The sequence below is a fragment of the Panicum virgatum genome, chromosome 4N (genome assembly GCF_016808335.1).
Source record: "Panicum virgatum strain AP13 chromosome 4N, P.virgatum_v5, whole genome shotgun sequence".
Taxonomy (NCBI): domain Eukaryota; kingdom Viridiplantae; phylum Streptophyta; class Magnoliopsida; order Poales; family Poaceae; genus Panicum; species Panicum virgatum.
In genome coordinates, this window is record NC_053148.1 from 34,323,246 (window position 1) to 34,338,684 (window position 15,439).

Genomic DNA, 15,439 nt, shown 5'->3' on the forward strand with positions numbered 1-15,439 from the left:
GAAGCATTTGAGAAGACAAGCTGGTTTCATAAGGAACGGACAGCTCATTTTATGTTCAATCTATCAGTAGAAAATTAGTTTGTGAAATCATTAGCTTTGTTAGATTTTGATACATCAGCATATCTTAACTTGAAGGTATGGATGAGTGGCTGAATGTTATAAAATAATCTGAGCGGTAGTCTGGTATTTAACTTAATTGGAATATCATGCTAATTTTGTTATACTCTGAACCTAAGCAGTGATTTAGTGTACTTCTTTATGTTTTGAAAGCAATATCTAATTTCCCATATTGTTCGTCCCGATATTAGATGTGTCTATTTAAAGAATATGATGACATCCTCATTTTGTCAATCAAGAACTTAGCAAAACTATCTAGGCTCCTGCTGCCACTGACAGTGCTTTTTGTATGTACTGTAAACTCGCTGCATTTACTGTGAGTATGGAGGGAGCAAGATTTTGCATCCAATCGCAAAGAGTTTTCCTGGGCGTGATGATTTTAAGAAGCTCAGTGGTGGAGGTCTTTACACCAATAACCGGCTCATAAAAAAAGAGGTGGTAGATTGGGTGTATGGGTCTCAAGAAGAGACCATCTACTTCAACTACTGGGTGGACGCTGACGCTACCGCCGCGGATGGATATAGGCTGCCGAAGCTGAGGAGGCGGTAAGTAGTGGTGTGGCACAAGTGGCGTGCAAACCAGACGATGCCATTGACATTTGTGCTTGTGTGAAAAGCACTTCATATATTCTGTCAAGATGGTCTTCATCCTGAACCGTTAGGCGCAAGCATCTGCAAGTGAACGTTAAACTATGCCGGTCATGCTGCTGCGCCTGGGCTCCGTGCCGATGGTGGTGGTGTGCTCGCCGGAGGCTGCGAGGGAGGTCATGAGGACGCACGACGCGCATTGCTGCAGCTGGCCAGCCATGCCGGGGCCGCGCCGGCTGACATACGGGTACAAGGACATCGCCTTCGCCCCTTACGGCGACCACGTCCGCGAGATGCGCAAGCTCTTCATCCTCGAGCTGCTGAGCATGCGCCGTGTGCAGGCGGCCTGGGACGCCAGGGAAGCTCAGGTAATTCTCCATCACTCCATGACAGTGAGCTACCAAAATTTGTGGCAGCGTCTCGATCAAATGTTGCAATGCCTCAAGCCCTCAAACACTTGTTGTTAGGTGGACAAGCTTGTTGAAAACCTGAGCTGTGCCGGGCCGAACCCGGTGACGCTCGACGAGCACATCTTCGGCGCCGTGGATGGCATCATCGGCACGGTGGTGTTCGGGAAACTCTATGGAACGGAGCACTTCAAGATGCAGTTCCTGGACATGTTCAGTGAAGCGATGGACATGCTAGGCAGCTTCTCCGCCGAGCATTTCTTCCCCAACACCGCTGGCCGTCTTGTTGACCGCCTGACGGGCCTCGTCGCCCGTCGTGACAGGATATTCAGGAGGCTCGATGCCTTCTTTGATGCAGTCATCGATCAGCACCTGAGCACCACTTGCAACAAGCTTGATGGCGAAAACTGCGGATCAGACCTAGTGCAAGCACTGATTGAGCTATGGAAGGGCGACGGGAGTGTGGTGCCTTTCACCCGTGACCATGTGAAGGCTATGCTCTTTGTAAGTCTGAAGTTTTCCTCAGTTATTATGTCTAAAAGCATGACGATCTTATTTTGAGCTTCAGCTTTTCTACCTTATGTTTTTTAATCAAGGAACAAAATTATTCTAGCCGCTGCTTCAACCAAGCATGACGACATTTTAAGTTACATTTCCATTTTCTCTTAGCTAGGTTTTCTTTTGTTAGGACTACTCCATATATAAGTAGCACATGAAGATTTTAATGTTGAGAAGGAGCTTTACTTTCCAAATATAATGGTTACCTGGGATGATAATATGATTTATCAATGCACTAAACATATTATGAATTGTCTCTGCTTATGCAAAAAAAAAAAAAACACATGGAAAGTCATCTTGCTACTCATTCAAATTTATATTTGCAACCCTTGGAACCAGCTCATGCCATTTTGTTAGTTTGCAATCCAGAAAGATATGTTTAATTTAGTGGAACTGAGATAAGATAAGCACGAATGGTACTTGTTCCTTAGAATATTTTGCCAAATTAAACCCTCTGTATTAGCGATTAATCAATTAAACAACCATTTACTTAGAAGGCATTTATTCTATATATCCAAGTTTGTTATTCTAAAGGCTCCTTGGTCCTTCACTTAGGTTGATTTAATTTAGGCCGGAGGTGTTGTGCAAATTATACTCCACATGTATGGTCTATATTTCTTTTTATATTAATCACTATGCCAAACAAAAATCTAGAACAATAGTAATCTAGGTTTTTAAGAATGCCCCTTGGGACTTCAAAGAACGAGAACATTTTTAACATGTAGTTACCAAACCCAAGTTATTTTGGTACCTTTTTGACATATTTTCGTGGACTGTACACTGTACATAAACTTGTTTCAGTTAACAACAACAACATCAACAACATAGCATTTTGTCCCACTCGAGTTGGGGTAGGCTAGAGATGAAACCCAAAAGACACAAAGGTCATAGTTCAGTCATGTTGATAGCTAGTCTCCAAGCGCTCCTATCGAAAGCTAACTCCTCAGAGATATCCCAATCTTTAAGATCTCTCTTAACCGACTCGTCCCAAATCAGTTTAGGTCTACCTCTACCCCTCTTTACCTTATCAACACGCTTTAACATCCCACTACGCACCGGCGCCTCCGGAGGTCTCCGTTGGACATGTTCATACCATCTCAACCGATGTTGGGTAAGTTTCTCCTCAATTAGTGCCACCCCTACCCTTTCCCGAATAACTTCGTTACGGACTCTATCCCTCCTTGTGTGCCCGCAAAACCACCGCAAACTTATTTCAGTTAACAAATCGAGATATTGCTACTTGATCTCCCAGGATATATACCTTTATCGGCGGAATTAACACAAGCGCCATCACCATGGTGTGGGCGATGTCAGAAATGATCCAACACCCGGGGGTGCTGAAGAATGTACAGGACGAGATCAGAGCTGTGGTAGGAAGCAAACAGAGGGCTTCACGTGATGATATGTCCAAGCTCAAGAGTCTGAAGATGGTTGTGAAGGAAACCCTGCGGATGCACCCTCCCTTAACTCTGCTACTTCCAAGGGAGACCACTCAGCAGGTTAATATCTCGGGATATGATGTTCCAAATACAAGAATTATCGTGAACACATGGGCAATCAGCAGGGACCCTAACATTTGGAAAGATCCAGAGGAGTTCAACCTGGGGAGGTTCATAGGGTCAAACACTGACTTCAATGGCACACATTTCGAGTTCATGCCGTTTGGCTCAGGTCGCCGGATTTGCCCTGGCATGGCCATGGCTGTGACTAACATGGAGTTCATCTTGGCCAACCTGCTATGCTGTTTTGAGTGGGAACTCCCTGAGGGTGTGGCAAAGGAGGACATAAGCATGGAGGAGGCAGGGAGCCTGGCGTTCCAAAAGAAGTCACCACTCATGTTGGTGCCAAGGAGGTACCAGACTGCTAGTTATTGAACTAATGCACATTCAACAAATTAAGCTGAAGGTTATATTCGTTGTCATTGTCTTTGTATCAAAGGAATTACGTATTCTGCATCCCTAAATTATTCTAGGTTCAGTATTGTGGATATTTTTCTTCTAAAATATATGTTTCATAATAATATATAGGGTTTTGCTATGGTACACCGAAGTGACTATGGACCGTTGATCTAATATCATATTACCTCCTAAGAAGTAATAATTTAAATATTTATTATAAATATTTTAAATCATAAAATAAAGAATTAGATCTAACATGCATGCATGATTAGTTTTTCCCCGGCCACGTGATGCCTGGCCATGGGAATTAGATGGAGACATGCGTGTAATATTTTTTTATCCTCTCCAGTTAGGTCACACAACCACGAGCAGATTGCATGCACCGTTTTTTTTTTTGCCAATCTCGTCATGGTACATCTGGGAGTGTAACAATTTGTTTTCTATATGTTTGGTCTTTTGTTTGTTATTAGGAACATATTTTTTGTTCAAGGGGGCTCTAATGTACCATTTGGCAATTCTTTCAGTTGCTTTTTATTGCGAAATGCTAGTAATAAGGTACACCTACAGCAGTTTACTAGCTAGCCAAGTAACAACAGTTGGCCAAGGCCTGTTTTGTACGTGCTAGTGTCCGCCTCCATGATGCATAGGAGCATTTTAAAAATGCAACCAGTCATAACTCTGAACAAATAGCTATTCTGCTATTGTTACCTATCACCACAATGGATCTAATTGATTGGAATTGAGAAACAAGTGGATATGCATAATGATAACATCGAAAACACATATCTAGTTGTTCGCTATTTTAGAAAAAAAATTGTAACACGAATGTGCACGTAGATCCAACAACTTCGGAGGAGGAAGAGGAGGCGCTCACGCCACTCGCCAAACACCTGCATGGCCGCATGCATGATGAACTGAATAGCCGGAAATTTATTTCAATTAATTAGTTTCTCTTTCAAAATTCAAAGATCCAGATTTATCTAACCTCTTACCTCCTAAGAGGTAAAAGGTGTACCGTAGCAAACCCCTAATATATAATATATGAAAATGATTAAACTCTCTAAAATAAACTACTATAAGTTTTTACTTAGCACCCTTAACTACTTTTGGATTCTTTTTGGGCTTAGGGGGTGAGAAGGGGGGCGCTATTGTTCATGTGAACATTAAGATATAGAGAGCGCGCGGGCAATAGGTTGGATACATAGGGAAGTTCCTCTTTGTTCTTGTTTTGTTTTTCAAAGAGTGCATGGGGCCACTATTTACGGAGGAGATTCCACTTGATGGCTAACGACCATATGAGATCTTACGATCATGGTCTGTGTTTTACTTACACGAAATATATAGTTGCTAAAAACAAATTGACTTAACTACAGAAAGCATTTGTAGGGGCGGGTAAAAATCAATTTTTAGAGGCGGGTAGCACACGCATCTCTGTTTTTCGTAGCTAAAAATACTGTTTGTGGTTGCGGGTAATGTACCCGCCCCTGAATATCCATTTCCAGGACGGGTCACCCCATACGTTTTCGGAAATGAATTTGTAGGGGCGGATCTCCCTTCCCCCACACCTGCCCTTACAAATCGATTTTCAGGGGCGGTTGGGGGTGACCCGCTCATATATATGCATTTCCAGGGGCGTGAGGGGTGACCCGCATCTGGAAATATTTTCCCAACCAAGCCAAAAAATTCATCGATTCAAATTTGAAATCTTCAATTATGTTTCCTGCTATTTTTTAAAATTAGGATTCTCGCCAATATATCAAGCTAGTTCGCGATTTAGATATGGAATATATTTGATAAATAAAAATACTTACAGATATAAAATTAAATTATATTAAAATAAAAATTACTAGAGTACAACGTTAAATGGCACATTGAATACATTTTTTTAATTCCCTAGGATTGCTACTAGAGGCGGCACGATGCTCTTCATTGTGCCACTCACCAAGTCTAGTGTATTTATCTTCCATTGCTAATTCTTGTGCATGGTAAAAAAAATTGCCCCTCACATTGACCACTGCATGCAGAATGAAATGGCACAAATCATTGACTATATTTAGAAGTTGTTTTCTCTTGGAGCCAACCAACATGCTTTTTCGGGTGAATCTGCAATTTTTGATGCCATGGTAAAATTAAGCAACTATTAGTTACAATTAAAAACAATATACATATATGCATCTATTCCTAACAAAGAGTACCCTCTTACACGTTCGGGATCAGTAGTGTATCTTTCTTGCACCCTCATATGCTTTCAAATGTAGTATCCACAATACACATTTGGTGGAATGAGCTCCTCCTTTGTAAATGTAGTACCGGTAAGCCCTATTTTAAATTGAAAGAAATGTGAAGTTAATTTATATATGTATACTTCTGTGGAGAAATTAGCACGATGTACATAGGCAAGATAAGAAATTCACTCACAATCCTAGGATTTATGTAAATTCTTCTTATCTACTCTTTGGCCAATCCAAGGAGTCAAATACGAGGACTTTTCCAAGCTTTGGTTGTACTTGGAAAGCAAACTAATGATTCCTGAAAAAGAAAAAAATATTATATGCGATTTGTAGCCATGGATAGGAGCAAGTGTTTATTATATCAAATGATAGATATTAGACTTACTAGATATGGTATAGCGCATATATGACATCCATATCTTTCCATCATGTCATCATAAGCGATATGTAGGCCACAACCCTTTTCATGGTCTCTTGGTGAAAATTAATTCATTCTTTTTTGTTTTTCTATGCGTGTTTTAATCGGCTTTAGGAAGTCATCATCATCCTTCATCCATCTTGACCCGGCGTGCAAGGACTCGCATATCACTAATGGGTCAAGGTACCGGACCTTTTGCTTTGAATAATGGCATCCATTATTTGCATCCTGTAGAATATAATGTATGACAATTTAATATTTATGCATATATAGTACTGTTGACACAAAAATCAACGCATTGGAATCTAAAGGCACTGTTCGCCAAAGCTTCAGAATGCAAACAAAGCGTGCCAGTCAGTTTGACCATTCAACTGACAAGGTGAAGATAATTCTTCTAAGGTCAAAGGGGATCGGCCAATGTCGATTTCATCCTGGCACCAGTAGCGATAACAACACAATAGAATAAAACATGATAAATGAATAATCGGCCATGATAACAGCACAATAGAATAACAGCACAGTTCACCATGAGGCCGATTTCTAACATCCTGATGAGTATAAGCAACTCATCGGTTCTCCGAACTACATTTATGCAATTAATGATAATAAAGCTCAGGAGCTATCGGCTCGGAAGCCGATATAGAAATCAGAGTGACATTGGGCTTTTAATCCACATGAACAAGACCATAAGCCAATGATGCTTCGACTAACATTACCACCAGTATTTCTAGATGAAACGACAGCGATGCTTCCGGAAGTTGCAGTCTAGAAATATTACTAGCAAAAGATTAATCTAATCTCACCAGCCAATAGATCTATCCACAATAGAACTCGTTCTCGATAACACTTGAGAAGCAGCCAAGATTAAGATGCAACATGCTGTTGAACAATCTATCATCTATTTTATCAAGATAAAGCTAATTAAATCAATCTGAACAACAAGATGATAGATTAAAGATAAATCAGCCAATGCAATCTTACTCGAGGCTAGGATAATTGTGATTCTACCACATCTAGCAAGAGATAACGCTCACAAGATAGGGCAAAATCGATAACTGGTGAATACCGTAGATCCAGGCAGAAGCGAATGTGTCGTCGGCCGAAGATCCAAAGGTACTCGATAAATGATGGATAAGAACTAGATTCAATGACAGCGATGCGCCCGGAAATTGAGATCTGGGATACCCGATAACTCGTAAGCGAATCAAGACGAAACCACAGCGATGAGCTCGGTGGTTAAAGCCTAGAACTCCTGGTAGTCGAAGACCGCGGCGAACTGGAGGTCGAGACGATGTAGCCCAGCTTGCTGAAGAACTCATCAAAAATCTACATTACTTCTACTCCTAGGGCAGAAAGGTAAAGGTACTTGAGAAAGTAAATGTGTTTGTATTAGTCGTGTGACAAACCTTTCACAATGAATGGGAGTACATATTTATAGCCTAGACAACCTACCCAGTCAGGGCACACCAAACTTGCTAAAGAAGAAATATCTAAACAAAAAAGAAATATTAAGATACACGGATTCTAATTTCCCTTATATAGAGTCCTTGCTAATAAAGCTTCCTCAATTTGCACGCACGATTATCCTGGACTTCTCCTTTCCGTGCGGCAGTTTAATTTAATCACCTTTGCCTCGTCCATATAAATCATGCGGAGAGTCCATGCACATGGCGCCATGCGGCCATGCCTCACGTATGTGGATATGCATCTCCTTTGCATCCTTCTCCATGTAGCAATCTGATTATTTATTCTGATGTATGCGCATGCTGGATTGCCTTTCTTGACGCCATCCTTCTCTTTCTTTATTCTTCTTGCCTTTACGTGATCAGCATGCGCCTCCAAATATATATCAAAGAATATCCCTCAAATTCATCGGTAACATCTTCTACCAACAATAATAAAATATATGGCCAGGTGCTAATCATTATTTCCTTTTTTCTTCACGTGTGACTATATATGCTCATGCAAACCAGACCAAATATTCTTGACTTCGTTACCTCTACACATGTGAACTCCAGCTTAACTCAAATCATCATGTATCAAAATCTTGCACGGCTGACATGCCTTGCTGATGTGTACCGGGTGCTGATGGCCTTCTGCTCATTTAATATCACATCGGATTTGCTGACCAAAATCCGGTGTCAACAAGTACTTTAGGCCATTATATACAACATATTATTGACAAGTCACTTACATGCACCAGAGTTGATCCATCTCAACACCAAGTTCTTTGAGGCGGTACATGTTTTTGGATGTCTTCAAAATGGGACTTAATATCATGGATTTGATGCCTTTAACCCTGAATACATCCGGATGGTGCGGAGCATATTTGGTTTGGAGTCCAAGTCTACATGCCCTCTTATACCAATTTATGCATCCTCTGCATGTAACTTGGGAGATCACATATTGCCCAGTCCGATAGAAAGTCTTTACCGTACTGAAACTTTATAGGAGCATCATCTAAGTCTTGATGTCATCAACCCCGATCTACTATTTGTGCTCCATATCAGTGCGGGGCACAGAAAAGCCTGATCGTCTGCTAGCACTAGAATTTGCCGGATTATCCATTGACTTTAACTTTTCATCAGGTTTCTTGATTACGATGTGCCATCTGTCCATAATATCTAACCCTTCCTTCTGGTTCTAGATAGCCCGTAAAACTCGAGGAAGCCTTTGTTCTTATGGTGCTGGCGAAGCTGGGGCCGGTGGTGGAGCCGGTGGAGTATGCTCTCGTGATCGGGCAACCGGAGCCGGTGGTAGCGATAACGGGGCCCGTGGTGATGGCTGTCGTGGTGGTGGCAATGTTCGAGCAGGTGGTGATAGTGGGGCCTGTGGTGATGGCTCTCATGGTGGTGGCGATGTTCAAGCTAGTGGTAACAGTGGGGCCTGTGGTGATGGCTCTCGCAGTGGTGGCGATGTCCGAGCCGGCGGTTATAATGGGGCATGTGATGATGGCAGAGCCGGTAGAGTATGCTCTGTTGTTGTTGTTGTTGTTGTTGTTGTTGTTGGCAAGGTACGATTCGAAGCTGCCAGTACGATATCTCGCTTATGCCATGTAATAGTGTTGCCGACACATTCTCCAAAACAATTCTTCCCATATGTAGTGAGGATGTCTATCTCAATATACTCATAGATTGAATTCAATAGTCTCTCTACTTGTACGAATGCATATAGGGGCGGGATTGGTTTCCACCCAAATAAACCCCCATGGGCTCCACACGGGCTTTGGCAAGTTCTTTTGTCTTCCTAGCTCTGCCGATCGGATAGAGCAACAAGTAGGGAGTAGAGGTATGGCTGTCCTGTGGTCAAGGCGACACTGCTCTGAACACACGTACTCGCTTGGCCATGCACCACAGGGGGCATGACCACCATCTGTTGATGCCCCACCTCTTGCAATGGGTTTAACCAAAGTAACCCCAACTACTGCTACTCCGCAAGTGTTACCATGAACAAATCCTTAAACTTAGAGTGCATTTCATTCTCTGCTGCTGCTACGATTTCTTCTTTGTAGTGTTCATGGCTCCTGTACCTTGCCCGGTAATTCTCGAACCCATCCATGATGCTCAGCTTAGAGGATAGGCCTCTGATGCGGCCTCCATGCTCGTTGGAGCCAATGGTTGTACTGAGCACATTCTTCTCCCTATGGGGTTTGAACTGACCTTTTTCTCTGAAGCAAGGCAAGTTGTAACCTTTTTTCTGCCACAGCTTCCGTCTTTAGTTTATCAAATTTTGGTTTTCCTTCAACTATATTTATCTTCCTTGCTTGAAGCCACCGCCAGCCACATTCGTCCAAGCCTTCATAAGGGTCGGGCTGCCCGGCAGCTCTTGCCGCCTCTCTTTCACGCCGCCACTGGTCGACCTTCCTTTGGCACCCACCTAGCCCATGGTGGGCTTTATGTATGTTGCTCAATGCTAGATCTCGATTCTTCTGGCTTAGGGATAGAGCTTCTTCAGTGGTCTTTTATCAAACAAACTCTTCCCATTGTGTTAGTGTGATATTCCCATAATCTGCAAATGGCGTTCGACCCTTCTAGATATACTGGGTATTCAGTTGGCCCTTCCACTGGCGGAAAGTTTTACCCCACATCTTCCAAGCATAATACTTTACTTGATTTTTAGTTCTCTAGGCAGAATAAGAGTTCTGCTAAACAATTGCCACATCGCTTCTTTCTTCCCCTCAGGAACTAGCGTCCAATTGGAGATCGTTGGATCCAAAAACCACATTTGTTTTGATTATAGCACCGATAGCATTCCAAAACTTTGCTACAATCTCCGGAGGATGTATGGGCTCTCCTGCCACGCTAACTGCATTGATCGTCCATTGCCCTTTGGGGTATTGGTTTCTTCCTCATTGATCTCTATTCCTTTTGTTTTGGTTGTCAGAGGTTGTACTTGCAGGATCCAGATCTAAGCTTTCATTGTCTTCCTCTGTGGTGCTAGGGGGTCGGCGTCAGCGCTTACTCCTTCCAGTCGGAGCCGCCTACATGGTTCATACGATCCGGCAAGTCATTGCCCATAGTCTATGAAAAAGATAGTAAATGTTTGGTTGTAATTAATCAGGTATTCATTACCTGACATGAATTCGGTTCGTAATCCGAATAAAATTCCTCCCTTGAACAGCTTTCTCTTGGTGGAACAGGTGTGGAATAAGTGGATCATGCCACCTGTTTCCTACCCAAGGCCCTTGTCCAATCATAGGGCTGTCCTCGTCCCTAGATTCGACGCCGATGTTGGACTCGTCGTCCCCAGATTGGACTTAGAACGTCATCCTCGTTGTTCCACTCCATCTGGGGTGCAATTTAATCAATATCATCATCCTCTAAATTAATAAAAAATTGTTGCATCCAGACAGTACAGATCTTAGTTCTCTAAAACCTTCGTTATTTTGCGAAATCATACTTGTTCACTAAGACTAAAAAAATAGTTTACATCTGAACATGGCCTGATCCTATTGTTAATTTGGCTTTATGTGTGTAATAAACAATATAATATTTTTTGAAAGAAATAAACAATATAATATAGGCTAAGGAATCTTCTACATGCTTGATAGCAATTAGGGATGAATCACATAGAGACGGCCGAGTAGAGGTGCGCCGGCAGCCGTGGCTCGGCGTGCAGCACCAGCGGCTTGGCCATGAAAGTGTCGTGCCGCGACTCGCTGAGGTCGACGGCTGTCATCCCTGACGGCTTGCTCCAGGAGAACCCCTGCAAGAGCCTGCCAAAGAGCATGACGCTCATGGCCGTGCCAAGCGGAGCGGCAATGCAGCCGCGGCGGCCGGTGCTGAAAGAGATGAACCTCAGGTCTTTCTCGTCGAGCGTGACATCCGCCGTCGGATCACAGGCGAGGTGTCGGTCAGGGTTGAAGCGGAGCGGGTCGTCCCAGACGGCAGGGTTGCGGCCGAGGCCGATGCGGCTGAGGATGACGTGGCTGCCCTTGGGGATGTGGTAGCCGGCCACGGTGGCGTCGGCGAGCGCGACGTGGGGCACGTTGAACGGCGAGACGGGGTGGAGGCGGAATGCCTCGCGGATGCAGGCCTTGAGGTAGCTGAGCCGCGGGATGTCGGACTCCTGCACCAGCCGGTCCCGGCCGACGACGCCGTCGATCTCCCCCACCGCCTTCCTCAGCATCTCCGGGCCGTTCACCATCTCGGCCAGAGTCCACTCCACCGCGTTCGACGGGTTGTCCATGGCCGCCAACATGATGTCCTGCGACTGAGCTTTGACCTCCTCGATGGTGAGCACCGGTTTGCCCTCGGCATCTCCGAGGCTAATGAGCACGTCGAGCAGGTCCTCGAGCTCCCGCCTCTCGCCGCTCTTCCACTGCCTCCACCGCTCGTCGATGAACGCGTCGTGCAGCCTGGTCACCTTCTCGTTGGCCTCCCTGACCATCCTCTCGTGGCCGTCGAGGTCGAGGCCCAGCAGCCATGGCAGGTAGTCGGAGACGCAGAAGGCGTAGAGGAGCCCCAGGGAGGCGAACACTGCGTCCACGTGCTGCACCTCCAGCGGGCCAGGGCCGCCGTCGCGCCGCGGCTCGCCGAAGTAGCGCCTGCCGAAGACGAGGCGGCGGACGACGTTTCCGCAGTAGTGGCGTGCGACGTGCCTAACGTCGACGGCGCCGCCGGACCCCGCTCCGGCGAGGTTGTAGACGTAGCGGGTGAGGTTGTCGGCCTCGTCGGCGCGCTTGCCGTGGAGCCACTTGTGGCGGGAGGGGCAGACGATCTCGGAGGTGAGCACGCGGCGCATCTTCCTCCACTGCTCGCCGTAGGGGGACATCACGGCGTCCGTGTAGCCTCTGCTGAATGTCCTGGAGGCCATGGTCAGCGGCCGGGAGGCGAAGTTGGCGTCCTGCTCCTTGAGCACCTCCCGTGCGATCTTGGGGCAGGTGACGGGGATGACGTGGACGCCGCCTAGCTTCACGCAGGCGATGTCGGTGCCCGTCTTCTCCATAACGAGGTGGATCCACCGGAACGCAGGCTTGCCGCTGAAAAGCATCTCCGGCAGGTTGCCGACGAGGGGCCACGGCATGGGCCCTGGAGGGAGCGGCGCGGTGCACATGCTCTTTCGCCACCGCACGAGGGTTTGGACGAGGTACGCCAGCATCAGCATGAGCAGTAACGCTTTGAGGACGGTGGAGGAGGGCAAGGAGGCTCCAAGCGACGGGGAGGCAGCGGCCACCGCCTCCATTGCCATGTTCAGTTTTGCAGGATGGGAGCGTTGGAGATCGAACTGATCGATGAGCTCTTCAGCGGCCTACCCCGAGCAGAATAGCAGAGTTCTGTAGATTCGACATCGCATTATTACAGTGCTCACGGGTTAACCTTTATCAGTTACAGTTAGAGAAAAATTGGGACTTTGGGAGGTCACCGATAAATGCGTTTAATGAATTTCTCAGAAACTAATCTGAGTTTACCATTTTTTCTTCGGATAAAATTTAAAAAAATCCTTAAATTGTACAAAAATAGATTATTTTCAAATAATATAATATGGAAAATAAGACATCGCAATGAGTCGAAATGAGAAGATATATATAGTAGGAGAAAAGGGGTAAGCACGAATTCAAAATAACTGAAATTTTCAATAATTAGAAAAAAAATAATGTCACCATCGATGTTTATTGGTTTTCTCAGTTTTTTTTCACCTAGAAACTTTTCCCTTTGTGACACGGCATCGATCTTGACTGCTGGTAGCTTTTGCATGGACTTGTCACTTGTGGCTGTCGTAGACACACGCACCCAAACCCACAAACATCATGGCTATATATGAGAATCTCTGAAAGACTAAGCTTGTAAGATTGACAATGTTGATGTCGTCGTCTAGTTGGTCTAGCATATAAAATTAAAAAAAACATCATTTATTCAAGAAATTAATGTTCGCACCAAATCTAATTGAGACTCGAATTAAGTAAACATGTTTTATCATAAGGAAACCTAACCAATTGAGCTCGCAGGTGCATATTTATCTAAAAAACAGTTCGCACATATGTGGTCACCCGCCAGTTCCATGATAGAGAAAAGGAGTCTGAGCCGTGTCCATACTTTTGTAAGCCAAAATTATTGAAATATTATGTACTGTTAGATGTTATGCCATTCAACCACCAGTTCTGTCTTGACGAACAACCCTCACTGCCTCGCAAAGCCTTATCATCGCTCGTGATAGACGCATGATCCAGTGTCTCAATTATTGATACTAGCATGGGTTCGGCGTTCAGTTAGTTGTATTCATCCCGGCCGCTCCGTGGAATTCACAGAATAGTCCAGTGACGATTGTGCTAGGTGTTCTGATTCCCACGTTGTACATCTAGTCATCATGTGTTTTTGTTAGGTTTGGTATCCAACCCTCATCTTACTGTATGTTTCGAGGTTCAGTGCCAAGCCATATATATAATACCAAATTATTGGCAAATACAAGGGCAAAGAAGGTCGTCTGCAACTTTCACCATGTCAAAAATACGATATAAGGGCACCCTCAATCACTACTGCAAACATAATTTATAGTAACACCTTTTTTATGTAAAATACATGGCCGATCCTCGAACTTGTCAGGTGGGTTATCCCGATCTCCAAACTTATAAAATTAGGAATCCGAATCTTTGAACTTGTAAGAGTGTATCATCGCCGTCGCGGACCCTAAGCTTAGAAAACCAGGAATCCAGGTCCGTGCAACAATTAAAAGTGGTTTTGAACCATATTTTTACTTCAAAAATAAATTCAACAAATAATAGATATAGTTTTTAAATCTTAAAAATATCTCTAAGCGCTCCAAAATTCTCAAAACTTTCAAAAAAAAAGGTTGCTAGGGATACATCGGAGCAAGGGGAGCCTAAACAAAATAATTGGAGGTCATGAAAATTTATTTTCACATTCTCCTAGAGTTACATGTAATTTTTATGAGCTTCCAATAATATTTTCATGAGCTTTAATTATCTTGTTTAGGCTACCCGTGCTCCAATGTATCTCTACTATCTTTTTTGGAATATTTCAAAAAAGACAATAGAGATATATTGGAGCACTGGGAGCCTAAACAAAATAATTAGAGCCCATGAAAATATTTTTGGAAGCTTCTAAAAGTTCGATTCAACTATAAAAGAATGTGAAAATCGGGATATTTTCATGAGAGCCAATTATTTTATTTAGACTTCCCTTGCTCCGATGTATCTAGTATTTTTTTTGGAATTTTCGGAGAATTTTGGGGACTTAGGGATATTTTTATGGTTTTAAAACTATATCTATTATTTGTTGGATTTGTTTTTAATGGAAACACGTGGTTTCAAACCACTTTTAATTATTGCACTGATCTGGATTCCGGATTTTCTAAGTTTAGAGATCAAGATGACACACTCTGACAAGTTCAAAGACCCATATTGCTGGTTTTATAAGTTTAGAGATCGGGATGACACAGCCTGATAAGTTCAAGAACCGGTCATGTATTTTACTCTATTTTTTTCTAAGGATGGCCTAAAGATGACTGTCGCATCCGACCCGCCCCTGCAAATGCATTTTTAGAAGCTAGTGATGGCGTCACCCGCCTCATAAAAATGGCCACCATTTTCAGGAGTGGGTGACGCCACCACCTCGTGAAATGGCTACCATTTTTAGGAGTAGGTGATGCCATCACCTGCCTTTGAAAATAGCAATTCTAGTGGCGGGTGGTGGTGTCACCGGCTCCAAAATACATTTTTAGAAATGGGCAACGGCATGACGCATCCCTAGAAATGTTCCCATGC

General features: G+C 44.0%; 2 protein-coding genes across 2 annotated transcripts; one reads left to right on the top strand and one right to left on the bottom strand.

Moving 5' to 3' along the window:
• Positions 1-808: 808 nt before the first annotated feature.
• LOC120669347 (4-hydroxyphenylacetaldehyde oxime monooxygenase-like) lies at positions 809-3,543 on the top strand. The gene is made up of 3 exons (XM_039949116.1): positions 809-1,072; positions 1,172-1,626; positions 2,922-3,543. The coding sequence occupies exons 1-3, from the start codon at positions 809-811 to the stop codon at positions 3,541-3,543; spliced, it is 1,341 nt and encodes a 446-aa protein (XP_039805050.1).
• A 6,776-nt stretch (positions 3,544-10,319) lies between these two features.
• LOC120671567 (tyrosine N-monooxygenase-like) lies at positions 10,320-13,020 on the bottom strand. The gene is made up of 2 exons (XM_039951939.1): positions 10,788-13,020; positions 10,320-10,696 (listed from the first exon to the last, which is right to left on the bottom strand). Exon 1 carries the CDS (start codon positions 12,904-12,906, stop codon positions 11,281-11,283), a length of 1,626 nt encoding a protein of 541 aa, XP_039807873.1. The 5' UTR covers positions 12,907-13,020; the 3' UTR covers positions 10,320-10,696; positions 10,788-11,280.
• Positions 13,021-15,439: the final 2,419 nt, after the last annotated feature.

Excerpts from the sequence above, each read along its gene's own strand:
- LOC120671567 (XM_039951939.1), bottom strand. The coding sequence starts at position 12,906 with ATGGCAATGGAGGCGGTGGCCGCTGCCTCCCCGTCGCTTGGAGCCTCC.
- LOC120669347 (XM_039949116.1), top strand. The coding sequence starts at position 809 with ATGCCGGTCATGCTGCTGCGCCTGGGCTCCGTGCCGATGGTGGTGGTG. Across the intron at positions 1,073-1,171 it reads GGGACGCCAGGGAAGCTCAG|GTGGACAAGCTTGTTGAAAA; the intron begins GTAATTCTCCAT and ends ACTTGTTGTTAG. Across the intron at positions 1,627-2,921 it reads ATGCTCTTTGTAAGTCTGAA|GATATATACCTTTATCGGCG; the intron begins GTTTTCCTCAGT and ends TTGATCTCCCAG.